The 22,002-nt window shown below is 38.9% G+C and overlaps 1 protein-coding gene across 1 annotated transcript; it reads right to left on the bottom strand.

Annotated features, from left to right (window-relative positions):
• Positions 1–341: 341 nt before the first annotated feature.
• RSAD1 (radical S-adenosyl methionine domain containing 1) lies at positions 342–17,729 on the bottom strand (the record flags this gene model as incomplete). The annotated part of the gene is made up of 10 exons (XM_051994320.1): positions 342–487; positions 8,234–8,412; positions 8,575–8,678; positions 14,271–14,325; positions 14,567–14,714; positions 14,791–14,854; positions 15,241–15,606; positions 16,192–16,396; positions 16,575–16,708; positions 17,415–17,729. Coding segments are annotated over 9 exons (1,569 nt in total), but the record flags the coding sequence as incomplete, so codon positions are not given.
• Between the last annotated feature and the right edge of the window lie 4,273 nt (positions 17,730–22,002).

Here is a 22,002-nt window from a genome sequence, read left to right on the forward strand (position 1 = left end):
TTAGTGAAAAGATGGTGTCAGAAATAACTGGTGTTGGAATGCTACTTAGATATTTCAATCAGGCAATAAATATGTATTAAGCAACCTCTATGTGTCAAGTCTTGTGCTTGGCAATGGGAATACATAGACAAGAGTGAAACGTGCCTATCTTCCCAAAGTTTACAGTCTATTGGAGGAGACATGTATAAATCCAGGAATAAAGGAAACAGTATCTTGGAGGAAGAATCAGTTTTATCTAGAGTGGGTTAATTGTCTTGGTGAGAGATTGTGTGTGTGTGAGAGAGAGGGAACTAGACAGATAGACAGAAGGAACTAACAGAACTTCTTTCCTAAGAGGCAGATATTTTTAGAAAACTTAGTTTAATTTTTAGCTTATGAAGAGACAGTAGGTGGAGAATTCCTGGGTGACTTGGATCGCAATCCTGAGAGAACTGTTTCTAGAGTTGAGGTCACATTGGTGAAAACATCCAGTTCACATCTCTTCACCCTATTTTTAGAGAACAAAAAAGTTGACTATGAATTTTTCTTACTGTGACACTTTGTAAATAATTATTCATCTTTGTTTTATTATTTTTTACTCAGTAAATCATATGAGCAAGAATATTGATGTTTATATCTATGAGATTAGGAGGTTTGAGAATGAAAGAGAAGAAAAGCTTAGGGAAGAAGAGGTTTCTTTTGTTTATTTATAATCCAGGGATCTGAACTAATTGGAAAAAATTCTACATTTCTATTTATTTCTGAGAAAATGTCAAAACATAACACTTGATTACCTTAGAACCCAGATAGAGAATTAAAAAAAGAAATGAGCTACCACAATTAGAAAGGGCTGATGGTTGATGTGATTTTCAAGTAGTCAAACACACAACCCCCAATCAGCCTTCATACACAGGCTGTGCGGGGATGTGAAGGGTAGTGCTGGCTAGTGTTTCTGAAATCTATTATTTATCAAAATGAATACAGTTAGGGGCTGCTGGGTGGCTCAGTGGATAGAGCACCATCCCTGAAGTCAGGAGGACCCAAGTTCAAATTTGGCCTCAGACACTTAACACTTCCTAGCTGTGTGACCCTGGGAAAGTCACTTAACCCCAATTGCCTCAGCATCCCCCCCAAAAAAATTAATACAGTTATTTGGGAGGAAAGTTCTAGCAGTTGTGTAGATCAAAAAAACACCATCCAAATGGTAGCATTTGACCTAAATCTTTTTTTGATAGGGAGGAATTGGTCTCCCTCTTTTACACAGATCGGAAGTACACAGTTCATTCGCTGGCTTGACTCCACTGCTAATCATCCCAAAATTTTTGACCCATTCCATTTCTGATCTAGGCCATTGCTATCTACTATTTCCATTCTACCCTCTATTCCTTCTAACTCCCTTCCTCAAGTGTTGAGGCACCTGGGGTTGACTTTAACCTTACTCCAGCTCAAAACTCCAGAGCTCAAGGGATCTGCCATCCTCAGGCTCCCTAGGAATTGCAGGTATATGCCACCATACAAGGCACTTGAACTAAGACTTGAAGGTAACTAGAGGATTTAAAGAGGGACTTATTTGCTGGTTAACCTTAAGAAGTTTCAATTTCCTCAGCTATAAAATAGAGATAATAATAGTACCTACCTACATCTCAGGGCTGTTATGAGTACCAAATGAGAGAATTTAATGTACTTTCAGACATGGCCAATGTGGGAATTTGTTTTAGGTATTCGTATTTTGTTACAACAATTTTGTCTTTCTTTTTTCCAATAGGGGAGTGGGAAGGTGAAAGGAAAAAAATATTGGTCAGGTTGCTAAAAATAAGAAGGAAAAGAGAGTCACTGATATTTAGAATGCACAGTAAAGGATGAAAAGAAACACAGATGAGCAGAACAACTTTGACAGTTAAATATTGAATTTATTATACATTTAAAAAGAAAGGTAAGAGGGAAGTTTAGGCAGAGCCAAGATGATGGAGAGAAGTCAGGAAGTTGCCTGAGGTTTTCCTCATAAACTAAAGCCTCTAAATATTCTAGAGTAACAGAATCCACAAAAAATGGAGTGCCAACTTAAGATAACTTAGAAGACTTCAGGAAAACTCTGTCTCATTTGGATAAAAGGGGAGTACAGCCCATCACAAATGGTGTCCAAGAAAACCAGCAAGAGGCTCTTAGCATACATTAGTAACAGATGCCTATTGGATCTGGCTCAACTGGACACTGGCACAGCAGGCCAGCTGTGAGACTTCCAGCCTCACTGCAGAAGGCATATTGCCAAGTCCAGATCCTTAGCACAACAGGTGCAACTAGGCGGGGCCACCTCAGCACAGTGAGCAAGCTGCAAGCCCAGAGGCTTTAGCATAGGAAAACAGTGACCAAATCTCTGATCCCAGCACAAGAAGTTTGGCACAATGTCTCCTGTATTCCAAGAACAGAGCTGAACTTTAAAAGTCATGAAATAGGATAAAAAATAAGCAAAACACAGAAAAGAGTCCTGACTGTAGAAAGCTAAAATGGCTTCAGGGAAGATCAAAACACAAACACAGAAGAGGACAATATCAAAATGTCCACATGTGAAGCCTTATGGAAGAATAGGAATTGAATACAAGCTCAAAAAGTCTTCTTAAAAGAGCTCAAAAAGGATTTTTAAAATCAAATAAAAGAGAAGAAAATTTTGGGAAAGAAATAATAGTCATGCAGGAAAGAGTTAATAGCTTGGAAAAGGAAGGACAAAAATTGACTGAAGAAGAAAATTTCTAAAAAAAAAAAAATACAATCGGCCAAATGTGGGGAAAAAATCCATTGAAGAAAACAACTCCTTAAAAAATAGAATTTGCCAAATGGAAAAGGAGGTACACAAGTTAATTGAAAAAAAATTTCTTAAAAATTTGAATTGGACAAGTGGAAGCTAATGATTCTATGAGACATTAAAAATCAGCCAAACAATATCAAAATAATGAAAAAAAATAGATGAAAATGTAAAATATATCATTGGAAAAACAATTATCTGGAAAATAGATCCAAGAGACATAATTTAAGAATTACTGGGCTACCTGAAAGCCATGATCAAAAAAACAAAAACAAAAACAAAAAAGAGCCTGCATAGCATCTTTCAAGAAATTATCAAGGAAGATTGCTCTGATAGCTTAAAAGTAGCAGTTAAAATAATTACTAAAAGAATTTGTCAATATTCTCCTGAAAGAGATCCCAAATGAAAACTCCAAAGGAATATCGTAGCCAAATTCCAGAATTATCAGATCAAAGGGAAAATACTGCAAACAGTCAGAAAGAAACAATTCAAATATCAAAAAGTCAGTCAGGAGTACACAAGACCCAGCAGCTTCTACATTGAAGGACTGGAGGGCTTGGAATATGATATTCTGGAAGGCAAATGAGCATTGATTTCAATCAAGAATCAACTATCCAGTAAAATTAAGCATACTCTTTCAGGGGAAAAAATGAAATAGTGGAGTGGAGTGGAAAAAGTGAAATAGGTGAGTTTTGAACTTTCCTGATAAAAAGACCAAAGCTTAACAGAAAATCTGATCTTCAAATACAAGATTCAAGAGAAGCACAAAAAGATAAACAGGAGAGGGGGAAAAAAACATATTATTCAACAAGGTTAAACTGTTTACATCCCCAGATGGGAAGATGATATTTGTAACTCTTAAGAACTGTATCTCTCTATTATGGTAGTTATAAAGCATATATTTAGAAGCTGAAGGTATAAGTTGACTTTGATTTCATGATTTAAAAAATTAAAGGGGAAAAAGGATTATACTAGGAGAAAAGGGGGGGGCAAAATGGAGCAAATTATGTCACATAAAGAGGCATGAAAGATTTATTATAGGAGAGAGAAAGAAAGAAGGGGTTAACATTGTTTGAACTTTACTCTCATTAGTATTGGCTCAAAGATAAAATAATATACACATTCAGTTGAGTATAGAAATTTATCTTACCTTATAAGGAAATAGGAGGGAAAAGGGAAAGAAAAGGGAAGGGGAATGGATAGAAGAGAGGGCAGAAGGGAGATGGTGGTTAAACGCAAAACACAAGTGAGGAAAGACAGAATGAAAGGAGAGAAAAATATAAATGAGAAAAAATAGAAAAGAGGAAAATTCACAGTTAGTTATAATTGTGAATGTGAATGTGTATAGACTCTCCCATAAAACAGAAGTATATGGCAGAGTGGACTAAAAAGCAGAATACTACAGTATGTTGTTTACAAGAAACACATTTGAAGTAGAGATATACACACAGATAAAAGGCCGGAGCAGAATATGTTATGCTTCAGCTAAAGTGTTTAAAAAAAAAAAAAGCAAGGGTGGCAATCCTGATCTCAGACAAAGCAAAAATAGAACTAATTTAAAAGTTAAAGAAAATTAAATCTTGCTAAAAGGTACTATAGACAATTAAAAAAAAACCTTTAGCAAGCATTATATGTAATGAGCATAAACTAGAAGCTTTCCCATTTAAGATCAGAGATGAAACAAGAAAACCCATTATCACCAGTAGTATTCAGATATATTAGCTTTAGCAATAAGGAAAGAAAAAGAAATTGAAGGAATTAGGGTAGACAATGAGAAAACAAAACTATCACTCAAAATCCTAGAAAACCAACTAAAAAAAATACTTGAAGTAATGAATAACTTTAGCAAAGTTGCAGATTATAAAATAAATCCACATGAATTACCAACATTTTTAAATATTATCCACAAAGCCCAGTAGAAAGAGATAGAAAGAAAAATTCCATTTAAAATAACTCTAGTCCTTATAAAATACTTAATAATCTACTCCCAAGACAAACACAATTATAAAACACTTTTCACACAAAATCAGATCTAAACAAATAGAAAAGTACTAATTATTCATGGGTAGGCCAATCTAGCATAATAAAAATGACAATTCTACCTAAATTAATCTACTTATTCAGAGCCATACCAATCAAACTATCAAAAATATTTTATAGAGGTAAAAAAAATAACAAAATTCATCTGGAAAAAGAAAAGGTCAATAATATCCAGAGAATTAATGGAAAAAAAGAGCAAAGGATGGTGGCATAGCCATACCAGATCTAAAATTATATACACACACACACACACACACACACACACACACACACACACACACACAAAGCAGCAATTGTCAAATTTAATTGATTTTGGCTAAGAAATAAAGTGATGAACTAGTGGAATACAACTAGGTATACAACTACAAAATATACTAGTAAATGATTATAGTAATTTACTATTTGATTACAGCTTCTTGGATAAAAATTCATTCTATGACAAAAAATGCTGGGAAAACTGCAAAATAGTAGAGGAGAAACAAGATACAGACCAACATCTCAAACTGTACACCAAGATAAGGTCAAAATGGGTACATGATTTAGATATAAAAGATGATACCATAAGCAAATTAGAACAAGGAGTAATTTAACTGTCAGATCCATGGAGAAAGGAAGAATTCAGGACCAAAAAAAAAGACAGAGAACATTATGAAATGTATAGTGGATAATTTAAATTACATTAAATTAAAAAGGCTTTGCATAAACAAAACCAATGTAACCAAGATAAGAAGAAAGCTGAGAAACAATTTTAATACCACTGTTTCTGATAAAGGCCTCATCTCTCAAATATATAGAGAACCCAGTCATATTTATAAGAATACAAGTCATTCTCCAAATGTTAAATGGTCAAAGAATATAAACAGGCAGTTTTTAGAAGAGAAATTAAGAAATTAAAGCTATCTATTGTCACATAAAAAATGTCCTAAATCACTATTAATTAGAGAAATGCAGATTAAAACCACCTCACAACTATCAGAGTGATTAATATGACAGAAAAGAAAAATGATATATGTTGGAAAAGATTTAAGAAAATTTGAACAATAATGCATTGTTGGTGGATTTGTGAATGGTTCCAACCATTCTAGAAAACAATTTGGAACTATGCCGAAAGGGCAATCAAACTGTGCATACTCTTTGATTCAGTCTGTATCTCAGAGAAATCATTAAAAAGGGAAAATAATAGGAAATGAGGAGATACCCATCAGTAGGGGGATGTTTGAACAATTGTGGTATAAAAATGTAATGGAATACTATTGTTCTATAAGAAATGATGAGCAGGCAGATTGTAGAAAAACTTAGAAAGACTTATATGAACTGATAGCTGAGTGAACTGAACAGAATCAGGAGAATATTGTGTACATCGATACTGTACAATGATTAACTATGATAGACTTTGCTATTGGCTATTGGCTATTGTCAGCAATACAGTGATCCCCAAGATAATTCAAAAAGATCTGTGACAGAAAATGCTATCTACCTCCAGCGAAAAAACCATGGAATATAAATGCAGATTGAAGCATAATATTTTCACTTTTTTCTGTTTTTTCTTTCTCATGATTTTTCCCTTTTGTTCTGATTTTTCTTTCACAACATAATTAATGTGGAAATATATTTGTCATGACTGCACATGTATGGACTATATCAGATTGCCTGTTATCTTAAAAAGAGGAAGAGAGGAACAGAGAAAATTTTGGAATTCAAAATCTTATAAAAATGAATGCTGATGAGTGAGTACCTATCGGTGGGGAATAACTGAATAAGATGGTATATGAATGTTATGGAATATTATTGCTATATAAGAAATGATCAGAAGGATAATTTCAGAAAGGCCTGAGAGATTTATATGAACTAATGCTGAGTGGAGTGAGTAGAACCAAGAGAACCTTGTACAGTACAAGTACAAAATTATATGATGATCAACTCTGATAAACATAGCTCTTTTCAACAATGAAATGATTCAGGCCAGTTTCAATAGACTTGGGATGGAGAGAGCTATGTGCATCCAGAAAGAGGGCTATGGGAACTGAATGTGGATCATGGCATAGTAATTTCACTTTTTTCATTGGTTTGCTTGCTTTTTTTTCCTTTCTCATTTTCTTTCTTTTTTGAACTGATTTTTTTTTTGTGTGTGTAGCACGACAAATGTGGAAATATGAATAGAAGAATTGCACATGTTTAGCATATATTGGATTCTTGCTGTCCAGGGAAGGGGATAGGAGGAAGGGAGGGAGAAAAATTTGGAACATAAGGTTTTGCAAGGGTGAATGCTGAAAACTATCTTTGCATATATTTTGACAATAAAAAGCTAATACTTAAAAATAAATAAATAAATGTTGAAAAATATGTTCACATGTAATTGGAATAAAATGTATAATACTATTTAAGAAGGGAGAGGGGAAGAAAGGCAAGAGATATATATATATATATATATATATAATACAAAGATTTTTTTCATTTATAATTCTGTTTCTGTCCTATAATGTATGTGGAAATGTTCATTTTATTTGGAGTGCTGTAAGTTCAGGATAAAAACAAAATAAAGAGAATCAGCAAAAATTGAAGCCAAGAAAAATAAGTGTATGTGAAAATCTTTGCCAGCCTAAAGCTCTACACAAAATGTAAGCTATATATTCACTCTCCTTTCCAAATCTAGCGAGAAAGGTTGGCAGTAGTGTCTGTTTGCCTCCAACATCTTAATTCAGAGCACAAGGCCTGACCTCCTCACCACCCACACTGCTAACGGGCTCCTCTATCTCACACCATCTTGAATTGCTGATATTCCTGGGGACAAGTAGTTTCTCCAGTACCTTCTAAGGAAAATTCCTAGGTATCCATCACATTTGAACACTACACTTAAGATTTAATGTGGAGAGGGTTGGGGAAAGATCCTCCATAGGTAGAGTGATCTGACAGCCTTTGTGTTACCATGGTCCAGCTACAGCTTCACAAATCCCTGCTCGTTGGTGGATAGGCTATCATAACCTCTGGTGTGGTGTGACACTGGGAACATTTTATTACAGAAAGAAAGGGAAGAGAATAAGTGTTTATATGCTAGGCATTGTACTAAGCCATTAGAAATATTTGATCTTCATAACATTCCTGGTAGGAAAGTGCTATTATTTCCATTTTGCAACTGAAGAAACTGAGACAGAGAGAGGTTAAGTGACTTGCCCAGATTCATACAGCTATGAAGTGCTGACTCCAGTTTTCCTGACTCTAGGTCTAGCACTCTATCCACTGTACCACCAAGTTATCCCTTCAGAAGGACAAAGGACTTCTTGTGGTTTGGGTACCACTTGCCCAGGGTCACGTAAACAGTGGCTAGATTTGAATATGTCCTCCTAATGCCAGTGCTGGTGCTGTACAGGATACAACTTAGCTGCCCCTGAACCACAGAGTTTTAAAAGTATGTACCTCAGAGGTCACCTAGTCCAAGCTTGAAGCAGGAATCCTCTCTTTGGGAGGCAGCTCCTGACTCAGTGACCTTGAGCATGGGAGGAGGTCGGTTTTCCCAGGCATTCTGGAGCTGGAGGAGGAGTCTCAGCAGTATAGTATCCAGCACAGCTAGCCCTTCCCAGGAACACCGAAGCCCTCTGGAACAAAGAGGAGATGAGATATCAATCCTCCCTCTCCCATTCCTTACCTTAACCAGCAGCTTCCTCAGCCCTGTGGCCTAACCACGATGATTCTCCCAGACTGCAATCCCGGCACATCCTCCCTTCCACATCTCCTTTTCTCCTATCCCACCAGCTCACCTGTGGTCCAGCAGCAACAGGCCTTGGGACTGAAGCTCCCTCACTTCCTCAGCTTCTCCAAACACATCCCACAGGGACAGCTGGGGCTCAAACTGTAGCCAGTGCTGGAGAGGGCAGAATCAGAGTTGTATTCCACCCCACTCCTCAATTCCGCCCCCTCGGGAACCTTGTAGTCCTTTGTTTCCAAAGGCTGGAGTGTGGGCATTAGATCAGGCTGCATAAGGGAGAAGGCCTGGAATAGATCCTCTGGGAATAGCTACATTGTATCTCACTCTGTGTACGTGTATGTTACATGTGGATGTCTCACTCAAGCATGGGGAAACTCAAGGCACAGTGAGGATGAGCAAACATTTCTTCTGCTTCCAACCATTCATCAGCCAAGAATCTGCAAATGATTAGGGAGTAACCCTCCAAGCCACACTTCCTCCTTCCTCCATGCTTTCCACATCTGATCCAGTTTCCCTCTCCACCCCATCTCCCATTGTTATCCAGTTTTATTTTCTTCTTTGGCTCTGTAGGCCCCTCAATATCTAACCTATAGCATAACAACACATAGTAGAAACTCAATAAATGTTTGAGTACAGTGGTAAGAGTTCTGGTTCTGGAAGGGATTAAAGGGAGTGTGTCACATGTTGCCTGTGATGCTTACTGTCTTAATCTGTTTCTCTCCAGTTCTAGCATTCTGTTTATAGCCAACATCAACATCTGAACAGATGATCCTTCTAAAAACTCAGACAGTTAAGCCAATCTCTTCTATCTAATCTAATCTGCCAGAAACCACTTAATACTATATTTAATAACTATAAGATAAAGTACAGGATTATAACACTGGGAATACCAAGACAAATCAAAACAAAGTCCCCAATCTCAGAAAGCTGATACTCTATTATGATTTAGGGGTGGGTGAGGAGGGGGACAGATAGGGACAGGGCAGCTAAGTTGCAATGTGCATAGAGTGCTGGACCTACAGTCAAGAAGAGTTCTTTTTCTGAGTCCAAATAGCTGTGTGAACCTGGGCAAGTTACTTAATTCTGTTTGCCTCAGTTTCTTCCTCTGTCAAATGATCTGGACAAGAAAATGGAAAACCACTTCAATATCTTTGCTCTGAAAACCCCAAATGTTTTCACAATTGAAAAGCAACTGAACAACAAAAATGGATAGGGACTAGATCTGTGATTTCATTGGTATAGAGATTCCTGGGTAGGGAAATTCCATCTTTCAATGCAGGTAGGTATCTTCCTACAAACTATAGTCTTGGAGAATTCCAAAAAGCACTGACAGGTCAAATGACTTACCCATCACACAACCAGGATGTAACCAAGATGACTACAATCCCTATCTTCCTGTCTTCAAGGCTGGCTTTCCGTTTATTTGAAGTTTTTTCCCTCAATAGTATTTTCTTTACCCAAATACATGCAAAGATAGTTTTCATGTTTGTAAGATTTTGTGTTCCACACTAACAATGCTTTGTTGGTGGAGTTGTGAAATGACCCAACTATTCTGGAGAGTAATTTGGAACTAAAAAACTGTATATTCTTTGATGCAGCAGTCTCACTACTGGGCTATATCCCAAAGACATAATAAAAAGGGGGGAAAGACCAATATGTACAAAAATGTTTGTGGCAGATCTTTTTGTAGTGACAAGGAACTGGAAATTGAGCAGATGCCCATCAGTTTGGGAACTGTTGAATAAGTTATGGGATATGAATGTTATGGAATATTATTGTTCTCTAAGAAATGAGGAGCAGGCTGATTTTAGAAAAGCTTAGAAAGACCTACATCTATTGATGCTGAGTGAAGTGAGCAGAATCAGGAGAGCTTTGTACACAGTAACAACAAGATTATGCAATGGTTGACTGTGATGGATTTGATTCTTCTTAACAATGTGATTCAAAGCAATTCCAATATACTTGGGATGGAAAATGCCATCAGCTTCCAGAGAGAGAGGTATGGAGACTGAATGTGGATTGAGGCATAATATTTTCATCTTTTTGTTTGTTTGTTTTCTTTCCCCCTCTTGATCTGATTTTTCTTATACAACATAAAAATATGGAAATGTTTTAAAATAATTGCACATATTTAACTTATATCAGATTGCTTGCTGGGAAGGGGTAAGGGAGGGGAGAAGAAAAATTTAGAATACAAAGTCTTACAAAAATCTTATCTTTACAAGTCTTTGGAAAAATAAAATACTACTGAAAATTTAAAAAGAAAAACATTTTGTGCTCCAAATTTCTTTTTCTTCTCTCCCTTATCTCCCTTCTCCCTAAGACAGTAAGCAATCTGATACAGATTATATATGTGTAATCCTTTAAAACATATTTCCATATTTGTCATGTTGTGCAAGAAAAGTCAGACCAAAAGGGGAAAAAAACATGAGAAATAAACAAAAAAGAGGAAGAGAATACTATGCTTTGATTCACATTCAGTTTCCATAGTTCTTTTTCTAGATGCAGAGGCATTTTCCATCCCAAATCTATTGGAATTAGTCAAGGTAGCTTTCTAATCCTAAATTACATGCCTTAGGAGTGGTGCTTGTGGGGGAGATATAATATGTAAATAGATAAATATGTACACAATAACCTGGAGAGGAAGAAAGAAGCACTAACTCCTATAAAAATCAAAAAAGGCTTTCCAGAGGAGATAGCATATGAGCTGAAGTAAGCTAGGGATTCTAAAAGTGGTAGGCAAGAGAGAGTGCAATATAGGCATGTACAAATACAGTACAACCCAATATAATACCATACAATGCAATAAAATCTATGCAAAGGCATGGAATCTATAGGACCAAGTTTAGGGAACAGCAAATAGACTAGTTTGAATAGAATACAAAGTACAGGAAGAGGCACAGTACAATAAGCCTAGGCAGATAAGCTGGGGACAGAATGTGAAGGGCTTTAAATGCCAAGGAAGGAGTTTTTATTTTGTCCTATAGTTAACAGGTTGCCCCTGAAAAGTCCTTGAGCAGGAGAATAACAAGAATGAGGCGTGATTCAGAAAGATTATTTTGGCAGCTATGAGGAGAATATATTAGAGAAAGGAGAGATTGGAATTCTGGCATCCAATCAGAGGCTGTTACAATAGCCTTGGTGAAAGGGAATAAAGACCTGGAAGGAATAGATGGGGTTAAAGAATTCATAAGACTTGGCAACTGAGTTACTATAGAAAATTAGGGAAGGGAAAGGGTCAAGTCATCTATCTACCAGGACAGCAACATCTCAGACCTCACATTCATTTAATATTTATCCATTCCCCACACGTAGAAACCTAAAATTTCCTATCCTTATTATCAACTCCCCTCTTTACTTCTTCCCTCACTTACTAATACTGAGCCTCCTGGTGTGACTTCCAGTCCCTTGACCTCTCCCTATTTCTTCAATCTTTCTTTTTTGTTGTAGCTTTCCTTCTTTCTGGATCTCTGAGTCACCCTAGATCTTCCACAATTACAGTCCTCCTAATCTCCAAGCTTAGATAACCCTCACTAGTTTATCTCCCTACTCTCTCCCACACAGAGTTAGAGGTAGTCATAAGAATGTGCTTCATATATTATGAATTCATGATAACAAATTTTTTGCTGGCTGTTCAAACGGAATGCAGCAAATGACCTCACAGCAAACTTATTAACATTTCCTTTTCCTGGATTTCCTGTTTCTAGTTCATGATATTTAGATATGCCAAGGTCAACCACTGCATTCTGAGCCATTGCTACTTGTCTTGAATTTTGTCTTGAGACTGGACTTCAGTGACTATGGATGAGAGAATGGGGCTGACATCTACCAGAGAGAAAACTGTTGGAACTGAGTGTGAACTACAACATCGAATTTCCATTCTTTTTGTTATTGTTTACTTGCACTTTGTTTTTTTTTTCTCATTTTTTTTCTTTTTGATCTGATTTTTCTTGTGCAGCAAGATAATTGTATGAATATGTATATATATATGATTTAACATATATTTTAACATGTTTAACATATATTGGATTACTTGCCATCTAGTGGAGGGGATGGGGAGGAGGGAAAATTTGGAACATAAGGTTTTGCAAGAGTCAGTGTTGGAAAATTATCCATGTATATCTTTTGAAAATAAAAAGTTTTAATAAAAAAAAAAAAGAAAAGAAAAAAAGAGAGAATGAGGCTGAGGACTTGGAACAGCTCTATCTCACTAAAATCTGACGCACTCACAAGTCAAGACATCGCTTTCATGATGTCATTGGTTCTCTTTCAGAACAAAGGAAGAACAATAACAACCATCACAAATATCCACATCTTCCAGACTATAACCTCAAGATCATCTTCAACTCTGAAAGGCCACTAGGTGGCGTAGTGAAGAGAGTACTGGGTCTAAAGTCAGGAAGATCTAATTTTAAATACAGCCTCAGACATTTAGTAGCTGTATGACCCTGAACAAATAACTTAACCATTGTCTGCTTTAGTTTCCTCAACTGTAAAATGAGGATAATAACAGCACCTTTTTCTCAGGCTTGTTTTGAGGTCAAATGGTATAATGCATACAAAACACTTAGCACAGTACCTAGCACATGGTATTGCTTAATAAATATTTCCTTCTTTCTTTTATCTCCTTCTTCCCCTGCAAAATGGATCTCCACAGCATTCCTGGAATTATCATCTACTACCACTACTACTATGCTTTCCTTTAGGGATTTAACATCTCTTGGATTTTTTTCAATGCCTGGAATTACCATCATTCCCATGACTACCATGATTTTATTTAGGTCTTTATCATCTCTTGTCTGGATTATTTCAATAGCCAACACTCCCACAGAAATTTAATCTTTCAGATGCCCTAGTCCTGATACAGATGCTAAAAACAAAACAAAACAACCCTCTCAATGGCTCCCCTCTATCCCCTTAAAAAAAAGTCAGAATATTGATTTTTGGCAATCTATGCTTTCTACAATCTGACTCCCAAATCTCTTCTTCCCTGCTGTATTTCATGATACTTACAATCTAATCAAACTTTTCCTCATTCCCTGAACTCAGCTCTGCTTATAGTTTCCTCAAAGGCCTGCTCTACCACATGTCCTTATTTCCCTCCCCCTACTTTTACCTACTCAAATCCTACATGTCCTTCAGGGCCTATTTCAAAAGTCAAGTCTTCCATGAATCCATCTCTGCTTACTCCAGCAGGAAGTAATCTCTTAAAAAATCCTATAATAATAGTTTCCATTTATTCTATCTACCTGCCATATTCTTTGCATTAGTTATTTATGTGCTGCTTTTAATCTCCTCTATTAAATTGCTAGTTTCTCAAGGGTACTTAATACATATCTGCCCAATGAACAAAATAATTAATGGAAAATGTCACTCCCATTTCATAGACCAGCTTGATGCTTACTCAGAGTCAAGCTGACATTTTTGCTGCTCCCCCACCTAAATCAGTCCTCATGCTTAAACACTAGGCCTGTGAAGAATTCCTTCCTTCCCACTGTGATTTTTTCTATTCACTGCTTTAGATTCTTGAAAGGGAGAAGGGGAAGACCCTGTGATACACAAAAGCTTTTTCCAGAGCTTGCCCTCAGGACAGGCCTCTAGCTTGGCCCAGTGGGGAAGGGTATTCATTATGTGATGATGTATTGACTAAATGGTAGTCAATGTATGATCTCTGGGCTACCAGAGAAGATTGTGGCTGAGATGGATGCAGAGTAAAACTGAGAAAATAGTTCTCATCAATCACATTACCTGGTGAGTGATTCCTGTGTCTGTACGCAACCCCAGAGCCAAAACCTCCTCTAATCTGAAACAGAAATACAAACAGAGCTGTCCCAGTGCTCAAGGGATTCAGAGGAAAAGAGTCCTCCTCCTCTTCACACATACACACACATACACACATAGACCACACACTCACTAAATGTTAGGTGTGCTGGAACATCTATGTGGTAGTTCTCCTTAGGAAATAATACCGAGAAGGGAGGGCAGTCAATAATAATGTCAGGAATATCCTACGGGAGAGGGCAGCTTCATCCAGATATACTCACAGTTCCAGCTCACTCAGGGAGACTCGCTTCCGGGTACCATGCCCAAACATTGAAACTTCCTTCATCCAATTGTCAGGTTCCAAAGTCTGGATTCGAGCTTCTCGGAGACTTCCTCCATCTCCCCAGGGCACAAATCGGCCATGGGCTCCTATAACAGAGAAATTCTATTAATATAGCCCCTTCCTAGCTTGGCTATCTTGCCCTTCCCTGGTCCTAGGACTCACCAGGCCCAACACCTATGTATTGACCACATTGCCAATAAGTCCAGTTATGGGTGCTGAGAGCTTCCTGAAAAGGAAGGGGATAGTTAGTACAAAGGGGAGGCCCATTCCCCTTGAATCATATGAATGCCCAGCCTGGGAAATTCCCCACCAAGCTGCTTCACATAAATATCCTTGAATTAATGAAGAAAGAAGAAATATATAATGGATCCCTAGGAATTTCCCAGTAGATGCCACAATGCCTTCTCAGACTCCCCAGTGCCTTCCCAATATTTGCTTTTTCTCCAGACTTTCTACTCATGTGGCCGCCGCCTCCTCTCTCTCTCTCTCTCTTCTCTCTCTCTCTCTCTCTCTCCCCCCACCCCAGATTCCTTCATTGCAATCAGAACTGTTAGCCTACCCCCCCCCCCAAAAAAAAAAAATCCAGTATTGTACTACATAGTAAAGGCTCACGTTTCTGGCGAAGTTGGAAACCTCATACTGGCGGAATCCAGCCTCCCTCAGGATCTCCCGCCCATGCTGATACATCTCTGCTGCAGCTTCTGGGTCTGGGGAGGGGAGGGTTCCTTGCTGGACCTGGGCAAAGAGCAGAGTGCCCCTCTCCAAGGTCAGCTGGTACAGAGAGATGTGGTCATCACAGAGGGAAAGTAGCTCCTGCAGCTGCCTGAGCCAAGGTTCCACCTGCTGTGCTGGGAGGCCAAACATGAGATCCACAGATGTGCGGCCTGGATATACACGTCGTGCCTCTTCCAAGGTTCCCAAGGCATCTGACACTGAGTGTGTCCTGCCTAGCAACTGGAGTTCTTTATTATCTAAGGACTAAAAGAGGGAAAGGAGAAAGAAAAGGGACAGACTGTGAGGAAAAGAGACAGAGTAGTCTGGTTTGGCAAGGGGATAGAAGGCAAAATTTGGTCTTGAGAAGGTATGGAGTGAGCATATATGGAGGCAGGAGAAAGTCAGAGGAGAGGAAGAGCTTTTGGAAAAGATCTTGCAAAGATCAGCAATGAGCATGACAAGGATAGTGTGTATGAGTGTGTGTGTGTGTATGTGTGTGTGTGTGTGACAGACAGAAAGAGTGTGTGTGTGTGTTCAAAAAAAGGAGGAAAATGAAACATCCTAAGAGTAATTCTTAATTCTTAACCCGAGGTCTGAGTATTAATCTTCTATAACTACATTCCATAATTGATTTTTAAAATTGATTTAAAAAATATTTTATGCATTTAACATTATTTTGAGAAGGGGTCCAAAATCTACTCCATAACACCAAAAAGGTTAAACTGACTCAATCAGCCAATTAACCCTGGACTAAGACCTAGAAGGGGGGAAGAAGGGAAGGAGGAAAGGGAGGCAGAGCAGAAAGATTTGGGAATACTAAAGTATTAGGAGAGAGGAGTGACTGGTCACCTGGATGCCAATGGACAGTCTGTTGATACCTCCCCCTCGGAAGGCAGTCAACCTAGATGCCTGGGATGAGGTAGGGTTGGCCTCTAGGGTAACTTCAGCTTTGGCTGGTAAGTAGGTGGTCTGGGCAATAGCCTCCAGGACTGAAGCTATTGTGTGAGGGCTGGCAAGGCTTGGTGTTCCCCCACCGAAGAACACAGAATCGATTCTAGAAAGGAAGCAGGGGGGATGATATAAGACCTAAGCAAGTGCTCAGAAGGTATTCCTTGTACTTGGCATAGTGTCTGTCCCCCCAGGGGTTGTTAATAAATGCCAAGGAATTGACCCATCGATCTCCAAGCTTCCTCCCCTTCACCTCCCATGAAAGTGTCCTCCAAGGAATCTACCGTTGCACTCCACTGAGTTTCAGCAGTGTAGTTGTCTCTTTCACGAGACATTTTTGCATGGCATCCTCATCTAGCTTTCGAGGGATATATTTATTAAAGTTACAATAGTTGCAGCGTTTTTCACAGTATGGCCACTGAGAGAGAGAGAAAATAAGAAATGGGTTGGGTGAGGCAGGTGACCTTAGGTTACAGCCCCTTCCATGGCTCAGCTAGGCTCTTAATACTACTTCCTCATCCCAGTCTTTCAATGTTTATGATTCTAGTTCATCAAGGAAAGGTGAGAAACAGCTCCGCCCCAAACCCCAATCTGAATATCCCCCAAACTCAATCCTACTCTTCTCCCAACCTAATATTCCCTTGGGACCAGAGGCAGTTGCTTCTTTATCCCAGGTCCCTTCATTTTGTTTTGGAAAATTACAGAGATGGTGAGTGGAGTCATGGAAGAGTAGAAAGACACTTTTAAAGGAACAACGATAATTGAATTGATCGAGACAAACTGAAAAGTCAGGAGAGCAATAAATCACAAAATAAAATGCATCGTATAAAGGAAACCAATACTACTGAAACTATTTTTACAAACAAGTCGCCAGACACCCTCCCAAGGGGCTGAGGGAAAGGATTCCCAATTTCCAAACTGGAGCAAATAGTTCGGTCCAAATGAGATTGGAACTGGAGCTGAGACACTGGCTGGGCAAGGGGCTAAGATATGGGCTGGACAGTGACAGGAATTGTGGCAGTGGGAGGAGAAGGGGGAAGGGGAGGGTCAAGGCAAGGGCCAGGGCCGGAGCCGGAGCCAGCTCAGGGCTGGGATTGGAGCTGGGGCTGCGTTCCTCTACTCACGTGCACGTAGAGCGCGGCGCTCCGGCTCCCGGCCGGCGGCGGCTGTTTGGAGCCGCGCGGGTGCCCCGGCCTCTGGTTTAGGCTTTGGCCGCGTCCCGCCACGCAGCTCCGCCTGCTCGCACGTTGGGTGCATAGGGTGGCTGCGGCCCTAAAGCGAGCCCGGGTGCCAGGAAGCGCCAGGTTTGCAGCGAGTCCCGGATCTTGGCCACGGTCTCCTGCTCTTCTTCCAAAGCCGCCCGGCGGCCTGGCTTCCCCGGCGCCTCCCTCCTGGGGCTCAAAAGTTGGAATAGCAGACGGCAAAGCGTCCCTCCTGTCTTATCTAAGTGGATGGGCCGAGGTCCGCCAGCCCCGCTTTCCTCCCCTATACAACGCTCCTGGGAACCAGCCGAGCCCTGCTGGGAGACACGAAGGCGGCAGAATGCTGAGTGGGACTGCCCGGGGAATCCGGCGAGGTTCCGAGGGTCCTGGGGTCCCTAACCAGACTGAAACCTTAAAAGGCCTGCCCTGGACTGGCTGGAGACCTCCGGTCTGCGGGCGCCACCTGCCGGACACTAGGGCCTATTTAGAACGATTAGTCTAAAGCAGGAAGAATTTTTAGCTCTCACCCAAATCAGCCCCCATTGTCTCCCACTGCATCCGAGACCTTCTGCAGTCGTCCTGGTCTGTATCCGGCCACTGGAACCAGAAGTCGCCAGAGAAGAAAGTGACCCTGTTGACTTTGCCAGTTCTCTCTCACTTAAATCCAATTTATTTGCATGTCAGATATCATCTTTCTGCTGTCTTTAATCCTCTTAAAGAACGAAGAACAGAACCACACCTAACATCCTATACCAAGATAAGGTCGAAATGGGTTCATGATTTAGACACAAAGAGTGACATTATAAGCAAATTAGAGGAACATAGGATCGTTTATTTCCCAGATCTGTGGAGAAGGAAGGAATTTGTGTCCAAAGAAGAACCGGAACTTATTCCTGTACACCAAATAGATAATTTTGATTATATTAAGCTAAAAAGTGTTTGTCCAAACAAAACTAATGCAGACAAGATTAGAAGAGAAATAATACATTAGGAAAACATATTTAGATTTAAGGGTTCTGATAAAGACTTCATTTCTAAAATATATAGAGAATTGACTCAATTGATAAGAATTCAAGTTATTCTCCAATTGATAAATGGTCAAAAGATATAAACAGACAATTTTCAGATAAAGAAATTAAAACCAATTCTAGTCATATGAAAAGGTGCTCTAAATCACTATTGCTCAGAGAAATGAAAATTAAGACAACTCTGAGATACCACTACATACCTCTCAGATTGACTAAGATGACAGGAAAAGATAATGACGAATGTTGGAAGGAATGTGAGAAAATTGAGACACTGATACATTGTTGGTGGAACTGTGAACAGATCCAGCCATTCTGGAGAGCAGTTTGGAACTATGCTCAAAAAGTTATCAAACTGCGCACACTCTTTGATCTTTTGCTACTGGGTTTATATCCCAAAGAGATCATAAAGGAGAGAAAGGGACCCACATGTGCAGAAATGTTTGTGGCAGCCCTGTTTGTAGTGGCCAGAAACTAGAAACTGAGTGGATGCCCATCAATTGGAGAATGGCTGAATAAATTGTGGTATATGAATGAATATTATGGAATATTATTGTTCTTCAAGAAATGACCAACAGGAGGATTTCAGAGAGGCCTGGAGAGACTGACATAAATTAATGCTGAGTGAAATGAGCAGAACCAGGAGATCATTGTATATAGCAACAAGACTATATGACAATTAATTCTGATGGATATGGCTCTTTCCAACAATGAGATGATTGATGCCAGTTTCAATGATTTCTTGGTGAAGAGAGCCATCTTCACCCAGAGAGAAGACTGTGGGGACTGAATGTGGATCACAACATAACATTCTCACTCTTGATGTTGTTTGTTTGCATTTTATTTCCTCCCTCCTCCCTTCCTTTCTTCCTCCCTCTCTCCCTCCCTCCCTCCCTCTTTTCCTTCCTCCCTCTCTCCCTCCTTCTCTCCCTCTTTCCCTCTCTCCCTCCTTTCCTCCTTCCTTTCCTCTTTCCCTCCCTCCCTCCTTTCCTTCCTCCTTCCCTTCCTCTTTCCCTCCCTCCCTCCTTTCCTTCCTCCTTCCCTCCCTCTTTCCCTCCTTCCCTCTTTTCCTTCCTTCCTTCCTTCCTTCCTTCCTTCCTTCCTTCCTTCCTTCCTTCCTTCCTTCCTTCCTTCCTTCCTTCCTTCCTTCCTTCCTTCCTTTCCTTTTTGCTGAGGCAATTGGGGTTAAATGACTTGCCCAGGGTCACACGACTAGGAAGTGTTAAGTGTCTGAGACTAGATTTGAACTCAGGTCCTCCTGACTTCAGGGTTGGTGCTCTATCCACTGTGCCACCAACTGCCCCCTTCTTTCTCATTTTCTTCCCTTTTTAATCTGATCTTTCTTGTGCAGCAAGATAATTATACAAATATGTTTATATATATTGGATTTAACATATATATTTAATATGTATAACATATATTGGATTACTTGCCATTTAGGAAGGGGGTGAGGGGAGGAAGGGAAAATTTGGAACACAAGGCTATGCAAGGATTAATGTTGACAAATTATCTATGCATATGTTTTGAAAATAAAAAGCTTTAATAATAATTTTAAAAATGTAATTGGGGAAAAAAGAATAATAACAAAAAAAAAATCAACCCCCTGATTTTACAAATAAGGAAACTGAAGACTCCTTTCTCCCTCCCCACCAAGTACCTGGATTATTGCAGTAAGTAGCCTCCTAAATGGATGCCCTATATTTGTTTCTCGTTTCCAATCAGTCTTCCACACAATTGACCAAGTGATATTGCTAAATCGAGTGTTTGATCATATTACTCCATGTTAATCAAGAAACTCCCAATTACCCCTCTAATCAAGTGTAAACTGTTTTTGGAACTTAAAGTCTTTTCCACCCTGGCTTCAAATCGCCTTTCCAGTTTTTTTTTTTAATATTAAATACATTACCTATCTCTAGTAAATCTAGATTCTAGCTTGTCTTTTTAACGGCCAATTTAACTGACCTATTTATCATTTTCCCCTCACACAATACTTTATCCCTGATCTTGGTGCTGTGATGTTTCCTCATGCCTGTAATGTATTTGCAGTTTCAAACACTTGAACTTTCCACTTCCCAATCTTATATTTTGTGCTCACTTATATGTATACATGTCTCCAGATGAAATGTAAATTCTCTTAAGGGCAAATTTTTTTTTTTTTTTTGTCTCTATTCTCAGCATATAGGGCAAGTCCCTGATGTTGTTTTTTTTCCTTGATAGTATTTTTCCAAATACATATAAAGATAGTTTTCAACATTCACTTTTTTGCTGAGGCCATTGGAATTAAGTGAATTGCTCAGGGTCACACAGCTAGGAAGTGTCAAGTATCTGAGACTAGATTTGAACTCAGGTCCTCCTGAGTTCAAATACACATCATACACATCAATACACATTCCATAGTTTGCCATAGTCTCCATAGTTCTCTCTCTGGATTCGCATGGTATTTTCCATCTCAAGACTGTTGGAATTGTCTTGAATCACCACAATACTGAGAAGAGTTTGGTGGAGGTGAAGTTTTAAAAAAATGTTTCTTGATTTACCACAGAGATAAAGTGATTTGGCCTAGATTATAAAGATAGTGACAGAACCAAGATTCAAACTGAAGTCAAAGAACCACATATTTACCACTGGAAAATTTAGAAAGGCATTGAGTCTAACCTATTCTTTTTGCAACTGAGGAAACAGATTCAGAAATCTTAAATGACTTGCTCAGGCATACAGATAGTAAATGTGTGAGCCCTTTTTTTCTTGTCTCATTTAGTCCTTTGGAAGACTCTTATAATTTGTAAAATGTACATTTCTCTGATTAATGCTAGACATGTTGGATATTTCCATGTGATTGTTGCTGTTTCTTCTGAGACCTCCCCACTCACATGTTTTGACAACTTCTCAATTAGAATATGACCTTATTCAAATGAATTTGAGTTATAAAATTGTATCAGAATTTTATTGAAGTGTTTAATACAAATATTTTCTTCTCTTTCTTTTCTTATTCTGGATGCATTGTGTTTGTTGTGCAAAGCTTTTTTATTTTCATTCAATGTCACCTTTTTTTTTTTTTTTACATTTTATAATTTCCTCTAGGTCACAGTTTAAGAAACATCTTCTTCATAGTTGTGAAAAAATATAACGATTCTTTAAACTCTTATGCTTTCATTTCTCTGCCAAGCGTTTTACTGACTCTGAACTTCAAAATCATGTCTCATCTATTGCTGGCTCATTCAAGAATTTTTCTTAGCACCAATGCCCCTCCATCAAAAGCCTGTTATCTGATCACTCTGGAATAGCCATCCAAATATCCCAACAAGCCTCTTCCCTCCACCTAACCCCCTTTGTGAATTCCTCTTGGAAGTCTCATTTTATCAAAAGGCCCAGGCCAGTTTGCTTCATTCCCCAGCCAGACACATTTTTTGACTTTCTAAACTTAAAAACCATGACCCCTTTCCCAGACACTTTTATATATTCCTCTTCATTTTTCAGATTCCTTT

Source organism: Antechinus flavipes, chromosome 4, assembly GCF_016432865.1.
Source record: "Antechinus flavipes isolate AdamAnt ecotype Samford, QLD, Australia chromosome 4, AdamAnt_v2, whole genome shotgun sequence".
NCBI classification, from domain to species: Eukaryota; Metazoa; Chordata; class Mammalia; order Dasyuromorphia; family Dasyuridae; genus Antechinus; species Antechinus flavipes.